Source organism: Schistocerca gregaria, chromosome 1 (assembly GCF_023897955.1).
Source record: "Schistocerca gregaria isolate iqSchGreg1 chromosome 1, iqSchGreg1.2, whole genome shotgun sequence".
NCBI classification, from domain to species: domain Eukaryota; kingdom Metazoa; phylum Arthropoda; class Insecta; order Orthoptera; family Acrididae; genus Schistocerca; species Schistocerca gregaria.
The window spans coordinates 783,521,277-783,537,620 of NC_064920.1; the positions used below are offsets into that span (position 1 = coordinate 783,521,277).

Here is a 16,344-nt window from a genome sequence, read left to right on the forward strand (position 1 = left end):
TTTTTATTTATGGACAGTATGGTCACCTACAGAAGACCTTATAGTGTGTAACTGGAACTCTCTCGATACATATGCAGCAATGTAAGGAAGTCACGAAAGATTTTTATATCTGTGAACAGGTGCAAACTGTATCACTATCCTTCCAAATATACATCACAAGATTCATACCATAGCATCTTATCAGTTAAAATGTGAATTCATAATCATAATTGGACAAAAGGAAGTTTATGAAAAGTATACGACTGAACTGCTTAAAATGTAATTTTTTGTAGATATTTTATTACATACAGCTCTCTTATGAATGATAATCACAGCCATTCATCTGACATTGCAGGCCTCCTGTTGACTCCAACATACAGCATGATACATGCTTATAATGTAACGTGGATCCCACATTTAACAAACCATAATAAGGTGGGCTTATTGTGAAAATGAGGATCAACATTCATACGCATTACTTAACTTATGAGTACAAGCATTATTACAACAACATTACTGTACATTCTGGCACTTTGTTGGAAATGCTATATACATGTTATAATTTAATAATATACATAGCACAAATAATACAAGAAAACATATACAGTAGATTATCATACAATTGATTTCAGCCTTACCAAATTTTAAGCCATTTTAAATACCAGGCCCATATTTTAAAAATACACAGTATTCATTGTGATGGTACATGAAGCATCTTCAATGCATCTTCGACAACTTCAGCCATAATCTTTGGTGTTGATTCTATCAAGTTTTCATCCATATCAAATGCATCACAATCCATATTTGCTACACATTTAAAAAGCATTTTGTACATATATTTAAAAATCCCAATAACCAATGTTATTGAAAATTTTGTACATTATGTGCAAATATAAGTTTTTAAATGAACAGAAGTTACTAATATACTTCTGTAAACCGTTAGCAACCATATAAATATGTTCTGCTGCATATCAGTTCAGCTTATTGTACTGTGCAAAGATGCATAAAACAAAATGTATGCAGCACCAGTTTTCACAGATAATGGTGACATAGCATTTACTTCATGGTCATCAAATTTATACCAATTATTTTTTACATCATTTTTACAATATGCTGTATAATGGCCACCTTCCATAGTTCCATAATGATTTGAGACACCATACAAACTGAAAGTCATGTGTGAATGGTTGTAACTTGATTCATTAAGATACTGTTCCATATCAAGTTTGTCAATGGGAAAATCAACATAGTTTTGTCTTTTCCGACACCAACCGTCGACGTAAAACCTGAAATAAGAATGTTCAAAATGAGAATTGGCAAAGCATGCAAGCAAAGATGAGAAATGATACAAAACAGTGGTACAGAACAATCATCTCATTGTTGCCAGTTTTCTTTCTTTCTTCTTTTGTTGTAAAGCAAAAAGAAAGAGAGAAAGAAAGGAGGAAACAGTCATGCGCAACTCAATGTAAACACACAGGACAGATGAGCACAACCACTAAAATAGTTTGGATTTCACAGACAATTGTCAACTCCACAGGCTCTATTTATCTTGACAGTTTACAAACAAAAATCAATAAATCAGCAATTATTTCCATTGTGATTATTTTGTGATCTCAGCAAGGCTTTTGATATCCCTAAGAAAAGATTAAACTGTTATGGAACAGTATGCACAGCAAGACAATGTTTTTGTATCTTGTATGCCTTACAGAAAAAAGTGTGTTTCAGTCCTATGTGGATCACACAACAATAAGTAGCATTTGAAGTGTGTGGCCAGAAAATGTAATTGATACGAATACAAGAATGAAAGCAGTACTGGTCATATAGCTGAAAAGGCAGTTAATGAAATATTTGACAAATTCAACAGGTTATTCAAAGCTAATGAATTACCATTAAATTTTGACATGATTCAGTGCATACACTTGAGTACTTTTCATTAAAACTGCACTAGGTACAGCTCTAACAATGAAACACAAGAAGTAGAAAGTACTGAACATGTTTCTACCAGACCTTTCTCAAAAAATATTGGAAAGTGTGAAAATAATGATATGACCATAAACAACTTTTACAATGGCTTCAAGGAGGTGTTTTTTTTTATGTGAGTAAAAATGGGAGTCTTATACACAGGTGCACATGTATTTAGCACCCTGTCAGAAAAAATTTAATATCTTATGGGTAATGTGATGGAATTAAAGACTGAACTATAGAACTTAACTTTTGGACAAACTGCTACTCCAACGAAGAGAACCTTCAAAAACATTATAAGTAATATTTCAGATACAAAGGATGTTCAGAAAGTTCTGCACAGTCATCTCTAACTTTTTTTAAATTTTTTGCAGCAGGAGAATGAATTTTTTTTTAACATACTTGGATCATTTAGCTATAAGTTGGTGTATAAAAGTATTTTTTTATTTACAGGTGAGCCATAATGGACCATGAAGTAGATGTCAGGTTGCAACAATGGTCGGTGATAGAGTTCCACTTTAAAACCAGTGATGACTCTGCCACACTGATTCACAGGAAGTTGCGCCCTGTTTATGGGAGGACACAGTGGATCGCAGCAGTATCCAGCAGTGGTTGCAGAGGTGTAAAGAAGGTGATTTCTCTCTACTGGACAATCCACGATGCGGTAGACCATCAACGGCAGTGAGTGATGTGAATAAGGAGACCATTGGTCAAATCATCCAAAATGACAGATGTGTGATGACACGGCAGCTTACTGAAACTGACTTGTTTGTCATTGGGTAGTGTGGTATCACTGATACAGTAACTAGGGTACAGAAAAATTTGTGCACGCTGGGTGCCTTAAACATTGACAAGAGAAATGAAAAAGATGAGGAATAATGTGTGCGAGAGTCTCACGAAGACCTTTACTGAAGAGTGGAGACAATGTTTTGATGGCGTCATTACCCAGGATGAAACATGGTTATTTTTGTTCGAACCTGAGAGCAAAACCCAATCCATGGAGTGGCGTCATCTGGGTTCCCCTTGGAAGAAGCAACCAAAACTTTCACGAACCGCAGACCGAAAGGTGATAGCCTCCTCCTTCTGGGATCAGTGTGATGTCATTTTCATTGACTTTTTGGAACCTGGGTCCACAATTTTCTGCGACCGTTCCTGTTTGTCACTGAACAAGCTGTGATGTGCCATCAAGACCCACAGACCACAGCATCAGGGTCAGTCCATCAGACTACACCATGACAATGCCAAACCCGATACAGCCCTTATGACACAGGAGAAAGTCAGGAAAATTGTTCCTCATCCTTCCTACTGTCCAGACTTGGCTACATCTAATTTTTACCTCTTTGGTCATCTGAAGGCCCACCTGTGCGATAAAACATTTGATAGTGAGAAAGACCTTATCTGCTGGGTCAAGTGATGGTGTAAAAGTCAATCCCCAGAATTTTATCAAAGTGCATTTACATCATGGAAAGAATGTTGGGCCAGATATGTCACAGCTGATGGAGGCAACATTGAGTAGGCTCGATGTATAGCTAAATGTTCCAAGTATGTTTACAAAAAATTCATTCTCCTCCTGCAAAAAATAAAAAAATCAGAGACAACCATGGAAAACTTTTACTTTCTGACTGAGAAAACAAATGGCAGTTTTCGTAGTTCTAGCTTCAAAATTCCCTTAAGAGCAACATACTTTCATAAAGCCTTTCATACACAATTTAACCTCCTTAGGAGTAGAATTTCGGACAATCTCTTCCTAAATGATTTCTACTGAATAAGATTCACACATTCTACACACTTCAAGTTTCTATCCTCAAGTGGTTTGGGTTGGGCAATGATGAGTCAGTGAACCAGTCTGACCCTACTTCAGCCTCTTAAGGGTTGAATTTCCAAAAACAGTGAAACAACAAACCTCAACCTCCTCTAATTGCACACAGACCCAGTCTCTCCCATCTACTCAATCTCCCACTTCCAGCTCCACTCCCCCCAACTCCTCAAAATTCTAGTCAACACAATCTGGAACCACAACACCCCAATTCAGTAGTTAACCTTTCCTCCAAACCTCTCTCCCAATCCGAAACCTCTGTCCTATCCAAAGGCCTCACCTTCAGCCCCACTCCCAGGTTCAACCAAACTGCCCTTGTCAAAGATTTACTGTCCTACACTCGTAGTCTCTGCTGGAAATATCACTTTGCCATGAAGAAAAATAATCCTGATCCCACTCCTAATGATCCAACTCCCCAAGACACTATCCAAATTGAACCCCGCCTGGAACAGTTCCGTCCTCCATCACAGCGGGACCCACCTCCTCTTCCTCAAAATCACCCTCTCCAAACCTTCCAGGAATTTCTCACTTCCAACCTTGCCTCTCAATCTTTCTTGAAAAACCTTAATCCTACTCCCAACAACACCACAGCTGAAGCCCAGGCTATCCGTGATCTGAAAGCTGACCAATCCATCATCATTCCTCCGGCTCACAAGGGTTCCACGACCGTGGTACTTGATCGTCGGGAGTATGTGGCTGAGGGACTGCGTCAGCTTTCAGACAACTCTACATACAAAGTTTGCCAAGGTAATCCCATTCCTGATGTCCAGGCAGAGCTTCAAGGAATCCTCAGAACCTTAGGCCCCCTACAAAACCTTTCACCTAACTCCATCAAACTCCTGACCCCACCGACACCTCGCACTCCTACCTTCTACCTACTTCCTAAAATTCACAAAACCCAAACATCCCGGCTGCCCCATTGTAGCTGGTTACCAAGCCCCCACAGAACGTATCTCTGCCTAACACCTTCAACCCATTACATGCAGTCTCCCATCCTTCATCAAAGACACCAACCACTTTCTTGAACGCCTGGAATCCTTACCCAGTCTGTTACGCCCAGAAACCATCCTTGTAACCATTGATGCCACTTCCCTATACACAAATATCCTGCACGTCCAGGGCCTCGCTTCCTTTCACGCCGATCACCTGCCACCCTACCAAAAACCTCTTTCCTCGTCACCTTAGCCAGCTTCATCCTGACCCACAACTTCTTCACTTTTGAAGGCCAGACATACCAACAATTAAAGGGAACAGCCATGGGTACCAGGATGCCCCCCCCCCCCCCCCCCCCCGTATGCCAATCTATTTATGGGTCGCTTAGAGGAAGCCTTCTTGGTTACCCAAGCCTGCCAACCCAAAGTTTGGTACAGATTTATTGATGACATCTTCATGATCTGGACTCATAGAGAAGAACAACTCCTGAATTTCCTCTCCAACCTCAACTCCTTTGGTTCCATCAGATTCACCTGGTCCTACTCCAAATCCCATGCCACTTTCCTGACATTGACCTCCATCTGTCCAATGGCCAGCTTCACACATCCGTCCACATCAAACCCACCAACAATCAACAGTACCTCCATTATGACAGCTGCCACCCATTCCATATCAAACGGTCCCTTCCCTACACCCTAGGCCTTCGTGGCAAACGAATCTGCTCCAGTCCTGAATCTCTGAACCATTACACCAACAACCTGAAAACAGCTTTCGCATCCCACAACTTCCCTCCCGACCTGGTACAGAAGCAAATAACCAGAGCCACTTCCTCATCCCCTCAAACCCAGAACCTCTCACAGAAGAAGCCTAAAAGTGCCCCACTTGTGACAGGATACTTCCCGGGATGGATCAGACTCTGAATGTGGCTCTCCAGCAGGGATACGACTTCCTAAAATCCTGCCCCGAAATGAGATCCATCCTTCATGAAATCGTCCCCACTCCACCAAGACTGTCTGTCTGCAGTCCACCAAGCCTTCGTAACCTCTTAGTGCATCCCTATGAAATCCCCAAACCACCTTGTAACCGCCCTTGTAACCGCCCCCGGGGTAAAACCTGTCCTATGCACCCTCCCACCACCACCTACTCCAGTCCTGTAACCCGGAAGGTGTACACGATCAAAGGCAGAGCCACGTGTGAAAGCACCCACGTGATTTACCAACTGACCTGCCTACACTGTGACGCTTTCTATGTGGGAATGACCAGCAACAAACTGTCCATTCGCATGAATGGACACAGGCAGACAGTGTTTGTTGGTAATGAGGATCACCCTGTGGCTAAACATGCCTTGGTGCACGGCCAGCACATCTTGGCACAGTGTTACACCACCTGGGTTATCTGGATACTTCCCACCAACACCAACCTATCCAAACTCCGGAGATGGGAACTCGCCCTCCAGCATATCCTCTCTTCTCGATATTCGCCAGGCCTCAACCTCCACTAATTTCAAGTTGCTGCCACTCATACCTCACCTGTCTTTTAACAACTTCTTTGCCTCTGTACTTCTGCCTCGACTGACATCTCTGCCCGAACTCTTTGCCTTTACAAATGTCTGCTTGTGTCTGTGTATGTGCGAGTGTACACCTGTCATTTTTTCCCCCTAAGGGAAGTCTTTCTGCTCCCGGGATTGGAATGGCTCCTTACCCTCTCCCTTAAAACCCACATCCTTTCGTCTTTCCCTCTCCTTCCCTCTTTCCTGAAGAAGCAACCGTTGGTTGCGAAAGCTATAAATTCTGTGTGTGTGTTTTGTGTTTTATTTATTGTGCCTATCTACCGGCATTTTCCCGCTTGGTAAGTCTTGGAAAATTATATATATATATATATATATATATATATATATATATATATATATATATATATATATATATATATATATATAAAACAGAAAGAAACTTCCACATGGGAAAAATATATTACAAACAAAGATTCCAAGACTTACCAAGCGGGAAAGCGCCGGCAGACAGGCACATGAACAAAACACACAAACACACACACAGAATTACTAGCTTTCGCAACCGATGGTTGCTTCTTCAGGAAGGAGAGGGAAAGATGAAAGGATGTGGGTTTTAAGGGAGAGGGTAAGGAGTCATTCCAATCCCGGGAGCGGAAAGACTTCCCTTAGGGGAAAAAAAGGACAGGTGTACACTCGCGCACACACACACACATATCCATCCGCACATACACAGACACAAGCAGACATATTTAAAGGCAAAGAGTTAAGGGCAGAGATGTCAGTCGAGGCGGAAGTACAGAGGCAAAGAAGTTGTTGAAAGACAGGTGAGGTATGAGCGGCGGCAACTTGAAATTAGCGGAGGTTGAGGCCTGGCGGATATCGAGAAGAGAGGATATACTGAAGGGCGAGTTCCCATCTCCGGAGTTCGGATAGGTTGGTGTTGGTGGGAAGTATCCAGATAACTCGGACGGTGTAACACTGTGCCAAGATGTGCTGGCCGTGCATCAAGGCATGTTTAGCCACAGGGTGATCCTCATTACCAACAAACACTGTCTGCCTGTGTCCATTCATGCGAATGGACAGTTTGTTGCTGGTCATTCCCACATAGAAAGCATCACAGTGCAGGCAGGTCAGTTGGTAAATCACGTGGGTGCTTTCACATGTGGCTCTCCCTTTGATCGTGTACACCTTCCGGGTTACAGGACTGGAGTAGGTGGTGGTGGGAGGGTGCATAGGACAGGTTTTACACCGGGGGCGGTTGCAAGGGTAGGAGCCAGAGGGTAGGGGAGGTGGTTTGGGGATTTCATAGGGATGAACCAAGAGGTTACGAAGGTTAGGTGGACGGCGGAAAGACACTCTTGGTGGAGTGGGGAGGATTTCATGAAGGATGGATCTCATTTCGGGGCAGGATTTTAGGAAGTCGTATCCCTGCTGGAGAGCCACATTCAAGGTCTGATCCAGTCCCGGGAAGTATTCTGTTACAAGTGGGGCACTTTTGGGGTTCTTCTGTGAGAGGTTCTGGGTTTGAGGGGATGAGGAAGTGGCTCTGGTTATCTGCTTCTGTACCAGGTTGGGAGGGTAGTTGCGGGATGCGAAAGCTGTTTTCAGGTTGTTGGTGTAATGGTCGAGGGATTCAGGACTGGAGCAGATTCGTTTGCCACGAAGGCCTAGGCTGTAGGGAAGGGACCGTTTGATATGGAATGGGTGGCAGCTGTCATAATGGAGGTACTGTTGCTTGTTGGTGGGTTTGATGTGGACGGATGTGTGCAGCTGGCCATTGGACAGATGGAGGTCAACATCTAGGAAAGTGGCATGGGATTTGGAGTAGGACCAGGTGAATCTGATGGAACCAAAGGAGTTGAGGTTGGAGAGGAAATTCTGGAGTTGTTCTTCACTGTGAGTCCAGATCATGAAGATGTCATCAATAAATCTGTACCAAACTTTGGGTTGGTAGGCTTGGGTAACCAAGAAGGCTTCCTCTAAGCGACCCATAAATAGGTTGGCATACGAGGGGGGGGGGGGGGGGGCATGCTGGTACCCATGGCTGTTCCCTTTAATTGTTGGTATGTCTGGCCTTCAAAAGTGAAGAAGTTGTGGGTCAGGATGAAGCTGGCTAAGGTGACGAGGAAAGAGGTTTTAGGTAGGGTGGCAGGTGATCGGCGTGAAAGGAAGTGCTCCATTGCAGCGAGGCCCTGGACGTGCGGGATATTTGTGTATAGGGAAGTGGCATCAATGGTTACCAGGATGGTTTCTGGGGGTAACAGACTGGGTACGGATTCCAGGCGTTCGAGAAAGTGGTTGGTGTCTTTGATGAAGGATGGGAGACTGCATGTAATGGGTTGAAGGTGTTGATCTACGTAGGCAGAGATACGTTCTGTGGGGGTTTGGTAACCAGCTACAATCGGGCGGCCAGGATGTTTGGGTTTGTGAATTTTAGGAAGTAGGTAGAAGGTAGGAGTGCGAGGTGACGGTGGGGTGAGGAGTTTGATGGAGTCAGGTGAAAGGTTTTGTAGGGGGCCTAGGGTTCTGAGGAATCCTTGAAGCTCCGCCTGGACATCAGGAATGGGATTACTTCGGCTAACTTTGTATGTAGAGTTGTCTGAAAGCTGACGCAGTCCCTCAGCCACATACTCCCGACGATCAAGTACCACAGTCGTGGAACCCTTGTCAGCCGGAATATATATATATATATATATATATATATATATATATATATATATATATATATATATATATATATGATGTAAATAAAATAGAAAGAAACTTCCACATGGGAAAAATATATTAAAAACAAAGATTCCAGGACTTACCAAGCGGGAAAGTGCCGGCAGACAGGCACATTAACAAAACACACAAACACACACACAGAATTGCTAGCTTTCGCAACCGATGGTTGCTTCTTCAGGAAGGAGAGGGAAAGACGAAAGGATGTGGGTTTTAAGGGAGATGGTGAGGAGTCATTCCAATCCTGGGAGCGGAAAGACTTCCCTTAGGGGAAAAAAAAGGACAGGTGTACACTCGCACACACATACACACACATATCCATCCGCACATACACAGACACAAGCAGACATATTTAAAGGCAAAGAGTAAGGGCAGAGAGAGAGATATATATATATATATATATATATATATATATATATATATATATATATATATATATATATATATATATTTGTGTGTGTGTGTGTGTGTGTGTGTGTTCAACGGTACAGACAGACATTTGTTTGATGGCGCACTGGGTCATGCAAAGAATTTTCATGTGTGTATTACACTCCAAGACAATGCAAAACCTAAGTTTTAAAGCCTTCACCCGGTACCCTAAACCGTTTACGACGAAGTTGCTTCTGAACTCAACAGTTTAGAACAAATCGACATTTTGTAACCAGTTTTTGCAAGTTAGTGGGTATCTCCCATTGTGATCACAAAAAAGCGAACATGAAGATCAGACGTTTTGCTGACTTTAAAGCCACTGTTAATACTCAAATAATGACTGATTCCTCGTCGTTTACATGAATTGATGAGCCTACGGATTGCCTAGCAGGTGGACGACTCTTCAAAAAAATTTTTGCCGAAGACTTATCTTCAACTTCCCCTGAATGAAGAAACAAAAAAAGCTATGGTGACTAACATGCCTTCACTCAGGAAGTCCCTCACTGCTGCAATATTTCAATGCTTTCTTGACCGTGTGACATCAAAAGTTCCGTCCTGTTCAAATTGTTTAGATGATGATATGGTATCCAAGCTAACACCGGAACAGCATCTTAAAAATTTGGAGTGTTTTTAAAATTTGAGGAGACACAGAGCTCAAGTGTAATTTACCGAAATGTTCGATTTTAAAACTGAAATTGAATGCTTGGGACATATTATTGAGACCCACGATGCTTGTTCCTCAATCAAGCATTTAGAGGCCATATGGATATTATCTTATCTTACAAATGTACGAAAACTCCAAACTGTTCTCGGAAAAGAGAAATACTACATCAAAGTCATTTCAAATGGAGCACAAGCAGCCACTCTTTGTATATTCATATTCATATTCTTTATTCACCATTGACCACCTGAGGTGGAATAGGCAATGGTATAAAAATGCTCCTTTTGATTTGACTGGATAATGCAAAATATCTTTTTAGAAATTGGAACATGCATTACTGGTTTGTTCTTGTTTATGCATTTTGATCCACAAAAAGAGTGGTTCTTGCAGTTGAAAACTCTTCATGTGGAACAGGGCAGTTTTATCTCACAAGGTTGGCAATATGGAATTTCCTGTAGCATTTGTATCTAAAACACTTAACAATGTCACAGTCAACCACAGTCAGCTGTAAAAGGAAGCTTTAGCCATAATTTATAATGTCACAAAATTTCATCGATATTTGTACGATAGAAAATGTTTTCTTGTGACAGATCATAAACTGCAAACTGCTCTTTTTCATCTGTACCTGATCATACAGCACGAAAGTTGCAACATTAGTTACCTAGTGCTTTCCAGTTATTAACATGAAATTCTTTATCGCCTTATGTCACAGCGTGTAATACAGAAGCTCTGTTTCATTTACCTATGGGGAAACAATCTGGACTTCGACACACCAGAAGTTTCTTGTCTTCAAATTGATCATTCTTATTTGCAAGCACTGCAAGCTTTTACCAGTGATTCTCAGCGCATCACAGAGGCTACTGAACCTGAACAATTACGATTGATCACGTACTGCATTTGGATACAGTGGAGTCACAATCCAAAAATCAATCTCACAAGGAACCCCATGAGTGCGAGTTCACAAGACGCCAATGAAGTTTATGCCATTCGATGCCCCGCATTTTGTCTACTGAGCAGCCACAATATTGGCTGCTAATTGCAACAGAGGTGGGATTGGAGGTATACAATGGAGAACACAGCATGAGGCTAAGGAGCATAGTTCCACTGCTTAGTTGACAAGTGCCTCACAGCAATGCTACAGAGCTAGTGCTGCTGATACAAAGCATAGAATGACAATGATAAACAAAGCAAAACTGCAAACTGAGGGTGTTCTATGGCTACATGGATGACACGTTCGTGATTTGGCCACATGGTGAAGAAAATCTACAAGAATTTCTTAACAACCTCAATGGCATACATGACAATATTAAATTCACCATGGAGGTGGAAGAAAACAGACGTCTGCCTTTCCTCATCATAATAAAGAAGAAGACTTGTGGCACCCTAGGCCATTCTGTGTACAGAAAGAAGACACACACTGACCTGTACTTTAAAGTCAGCAGCTGCAACAATCCACAACAAAGCAAATCCATGCTCACCATCTTGGTGTGCACAAGACGAGAGATATGCGACAATGAGAGTCACCTGCCAAAATGCAGCACTTGAGAAAGACCTTTTGCAAGAATGGTTATTGTGAGTCGCAGATAAGATGCATATTAGAAAAGAGCAACATTAAAACTATCTTTCGCTCATTGGCCAAATCAAGATTATGCTATGCTTAGTGAAGGATAACCTAGGAATACAGGCACCAGGAGTCTACAGCATCAGCTGCACATGTCGCAAACAATATGTTGGCCACCAGACCCAGCGATGCATATCACAGTGCTACTCAGCTCACATAAGGAGCATTCACCTTGGGCAAACAGAGAAATCTGCCGTGGCAGAACACTGTCTCAAGGAAAATCGTATGTTTGATTTTGAACAAAGAAACCTGCTGTGCAGGGTGAACGGGTTCTGGGAGTCAATCTTTGAAGAGGCTGTGGAAGAACGAGTTCATGACCAGAGGAGCCTGTGGTCCAGTGGCTATAAAGAACTTGACAGGACATGAACTCAACGCTTCACCTATAGATGACAAATAGGAAGCTTGTTGAAACGTTACCACAGGACGACGCCTTGATTCAGCTGATGACCCGAGAAGACTCGATGCCATGACTTGACTAATAAACTGAGAAGACTTCATCATTGAGATTCACAAAGAAAGTGTAAATTCGCATATAGCTGTCAGTTTTTTTGCACGACATACCGCACACAGGGGCTCTCAAATTGATTCTGTATTCACAGAGGTCCAAAAATGTTTTTGATATCATTCCTCATAAGCGGCTTCCAGCTGCATTGTCTCAGTTGTGTGACTGGATTCGTGATTTCCTGTCTGAGAGGTCACTTCTAATACTGTGTGTTGTGTACCCCATTATGACGAAAACTTGATGTGAAATTCAGAGGTTGGTTGGACTGAGACTAGCTTGTAATGGCTAAGGTGTGGGTTCCATTCCTGCTGGAGGTACCCATTTTTAACAGCCACAAATATAACCTATTTACCTCCAGTAATGCCAAGTAAAGAGCGCAGGACTGGCACTAGATTGGGATTCAAGCTCGGATTCCAATTTTTCTCTAGATTTGAACCCTTCAAGATGATACTGCCTCATCAATTTTGGGGTTTCTTCATGATGCCAAACTCCTCCAGGTCCCTACACATGGCACGATTCTAACTACTATTTAAAGGGAATTCAATAGTTGACACCTGTTCATGTGGGGTCAACAATGATGATTTGCGCAGCACAAAACTATTTGTTGCAATACCTCTAGCCCAACATGTGCGCATCTCACTACTGGTAAAGAAACAATACATATTTCAAGTCTATTTGTGGCAGTAAGACAATAGCAAAAGGTGCCGGGTTTGAACCCTGCCAGGCAAAAATCAATTGTGTCACTGTTTCCGATTTCAATACCATGTTGTTGGTGAACATATTTATAATCTGACATCAGATTGTGCTAAGTTAACAATTAACTTAGGTACTGGGTTCTACTCCCCGTCCATCACCACAACTTTACTTCATGGCGTTTCACAATTGTGGTATTACATACTTTTTGTGGATACTTCTCATGGGCAGTATAAGCTTCGTGGTGTTCTTGGTGCAGTGCTGAATGTATAGTCATTTACTTTCTTTTCAGGTTTGGATATTCGGTCTTGCAAACTGATACTGATGAACATTTCGATATGTAATGTAACATTTTGGTTAAGTGTCAAAATACTTAAGTAATGAATTAAATTTAAAATTTAGTGAGCAAAGCACTGAATTAGATTCGAAATTTCAAGACTTGTCCAAAAATATGCACAAGAAATTTGATACTGTGGTGACGAACTTGAACAGTCAATTAAATGTGAATCTCATGCAGATCAGAACTGCGAGCACAAGTCTCAGAGGCATACCATGAGATTTCTGATCAAGTTGGAAGGTTGTCTCAAGATGGAAAAGAGTTGAAAGATACTCAGACAACAAACACAAACAAAAATGTCAAACTTGACAAAGCAGTTTAATGATCTTTCCCTTGAGCAAGATCACAAGTGGAGGAAAATCTCACTGCTCAAGGTGAAAAATTAAAGTTTTTGATGAATGGATATCCAGATGTAATACGGACATATATCAGAAAGTAGAGAAAGAAATACATGCCACAATGCAATGGAAGTATTATCCGAACTGGGAACATCAGGCGAATCTCTTCACAATGAATTTTGTCAGATACAAAATATTTTTAACAAAAAAGTTGCCTAGGTTGTGGCAAGAAGTTGATGACTTAAAGGGGAAATCCGACATATACAAGAGTCGCTGCACGTGGCAACATCTCCACTGCTGTTTTTGCATCATAATTTGACGTGGGCAAGAGAAAAATGACGTAACATCATTGCAACATACTGGACCCTGCAGTCTGTGCATAAATTCCCCACTGGAACCTGTGTGGGTGGCAACAACTTTAACTGTGGTGTTTCTGGAAGAAGTGTTACTGAAACATGATCAATTTCAGATTTTGTTCCTGAAAAGAAATTCCCACATTCCATTGTGTTTATAGGATATTTTAGAAGGTATTACCTACATCATAGACAGATCGCTAGAAAATACAATTTGTGCTAGGTTATATGCAAGGTGAATCCGCACTGTGGGCCACAGCTGCTGCCAAACAATATTCTACATATGATTAGTTTGAGCAAGTGTTCTCGGCCAAAGTATTGGTCATTGCACTTACAAGCCTGCCTACAATAGGAAGTTTTCAGTTCTTAAGCATGGAGCCTTCAAAAATATTTTGAACGGTACATTAATAAGACATGATATTGGGATAATCCCATCACACCCAATGATGCGGTCGGGATACTACAAGGCAAATTACCGGTGGACATATTTGAAAAGTTAAATCATGCACCAGAAGATAACACCGAGGGTTTTCAGTCTAATCAATGAATTAGATTTAATCTATGACAACACGTGACAAACAAACTGACACAGTGGTACACCAACAGTGCATTCCTGCACCCATAACAACAACGGCCGGTACGACGCTCTCACAACAGTGTAAACAGAAATCAGGAGGTGCATAATGGCACCAAATTCCAGCATAGAAACCTAAATAATAGGTTCCACACTGGTCATCAGAATGGCAGGAACAGACCACATGCAGAGCAGTGGTCATCAGGCAGAAGAATGGTATCCTGTGGAGACCAAACTATCCACAGGATAATATTCAAGCAAATGGAAATCATGGCTGGAATCAACTTGCTTCCGAGTCGAGACCACCGAAAGGATGATCACAAACCTTGCAAAATGGGACACTATCGATTTTGGAGTGCATGGATGAGAGGCCTCGACAAACAAACAATGCGTCAAACTAAATGTAGTCTCATCGCACTCTGATTGTAGTTGCGGGTATTAATGGGGATGACAGTTCTTGTAATCTGACAAGCATGCTTCGTTATAATGATAATCAAGATATCTGTGATGAACTATGTACTAATATGATGCCATGTAGGGAAGTCTGGGTATATCAGGTACAAGCGGCACTGAGTGGTGTAGTCAGAGGTATTCCAGTCACCATAGTGATTGACACCAGAGCTAATATGAGTGTGATGGCCATTCATTTCTTAAAAAGAATTTTGGAAAGAACTAAGGTTCCGAATCTGCTGGTAAAGAATTGTGTCGAGTCGGAACTGTGAAGAGCAGAGAAGCAAGTATTGGTTTTAATAGAATTTGTGAGCAGAGCTGTTGAGTGCTCGTTCCTAGTGGTTAAGAGCCTAAATTTATCTTGTTTGGTGGGAATGGAGTTCGCAAAATGGAGGAATGTGTGTCAGCTTCCAATGTGGAACATGCACCCTATTTGTTAATGAGAAGGAGGTGAAATTGACGGGAGGTGAAATTGATGGGAGGTGAAATTGACAAGGACCGCCAGGGAAAATTATGCCAGGACCTGTCAATCAAATTAATTGATATAAATGTACTCTGGAAAGACATTCATTTTACCAACACTGAAACAGAACCAGTGACAGTCAATGCAAATCATAATCTACCCGATGTAAACGGAATTTGCACCAAGACTCAGGAATCTGAATGACTTGACATAAAGCAAAAGAACAAACTTGTGCACTTATTGATGACATATGTATATTTTTTTTCTAAGAATCCTGGTATTTCAAAAGGATACACCTATCACATGAATGACGCTCCCCACCAAACTTATTGTAATCAAATCTATGCCACCCCATGGGCCAGGAGGGAGGTAGTGACACAAGAATTACACAAGATGCTCACATAGGACATTACTGAGACCTCATTCTCTGCCTACTGCAATCTGTTGTTCATCATAGTGAAGCCAAGAGGTGGGGTACACTTAGTTCTCAATGCATGTAACATAAACAAAATCACTGTGCTCATATGAACCAGTCTGGAAGTTCTGAAAGAGTCATTGCAAAAGTTTTCAGGTATGAACTTCCTACTGACACTCAATTTCTGATCATCATTCTGGTAGATCCCCTTGACAGAGGAATCTAGGAAATATACTTCTTTTGTCTTCACTGGATGGTTGTACCAATTTAGGGTGCTACTGTTTGGTATGAATGTCAGATCTGGCATATTTATTATGGCCCTCGACACCGTTCTCGGGTCGGGTTTGTTAGACTGAGTTACCGTTTAGTGGATGACTTGTTAATAGCCACAGCTTCCTGGGAGGAGCACATAAAGCTGTTAAGGCAAGTTTTGCAACAGTTTTCAAAGTCAGAAGAGACTGCGAACTTAGAGAAATCAAAATTCGGCAAACAACAGATCAAGTTTTTAGGACATGTCATATCTATGGCAGGTGTAGAACCTGAGCCAGACAAGATACAAGATACAGCCAAATATCCACTGCTAA

The 16,344-nt window shown here is 41.7% G+C and overlaps 1 protein-coding gene across 2 annotated transcripts in view; it reads right to left on the minus strand.

The window, feature by feature from the left end:
• Positions 1–259: 259 nt before the first annotated feature.
• LOC126269060 (ubiquitin carboxyl-terminal hydrolase 8) overlaps positions 260–16,344 on the minus strand; it is a 228,810-nt gene continuing 212,725 nt past the window's right edge. The window contains exon 16 of one of the 2 annotated variants that reach the window (XM_049973962.1): positions 260–1,265. In XM_049973962.1, coding sequence (XP_049829919.1) covers positions 956–1,265 — 310 coding nt within the window. In that variant the 3' untranslated portion in view covers positions 260–955. The remainder of the gene's footprint in view (positions 1,266–16,344) is intronic. The other variant, XM_049973963.1, reaches the window with a different exon arrangement.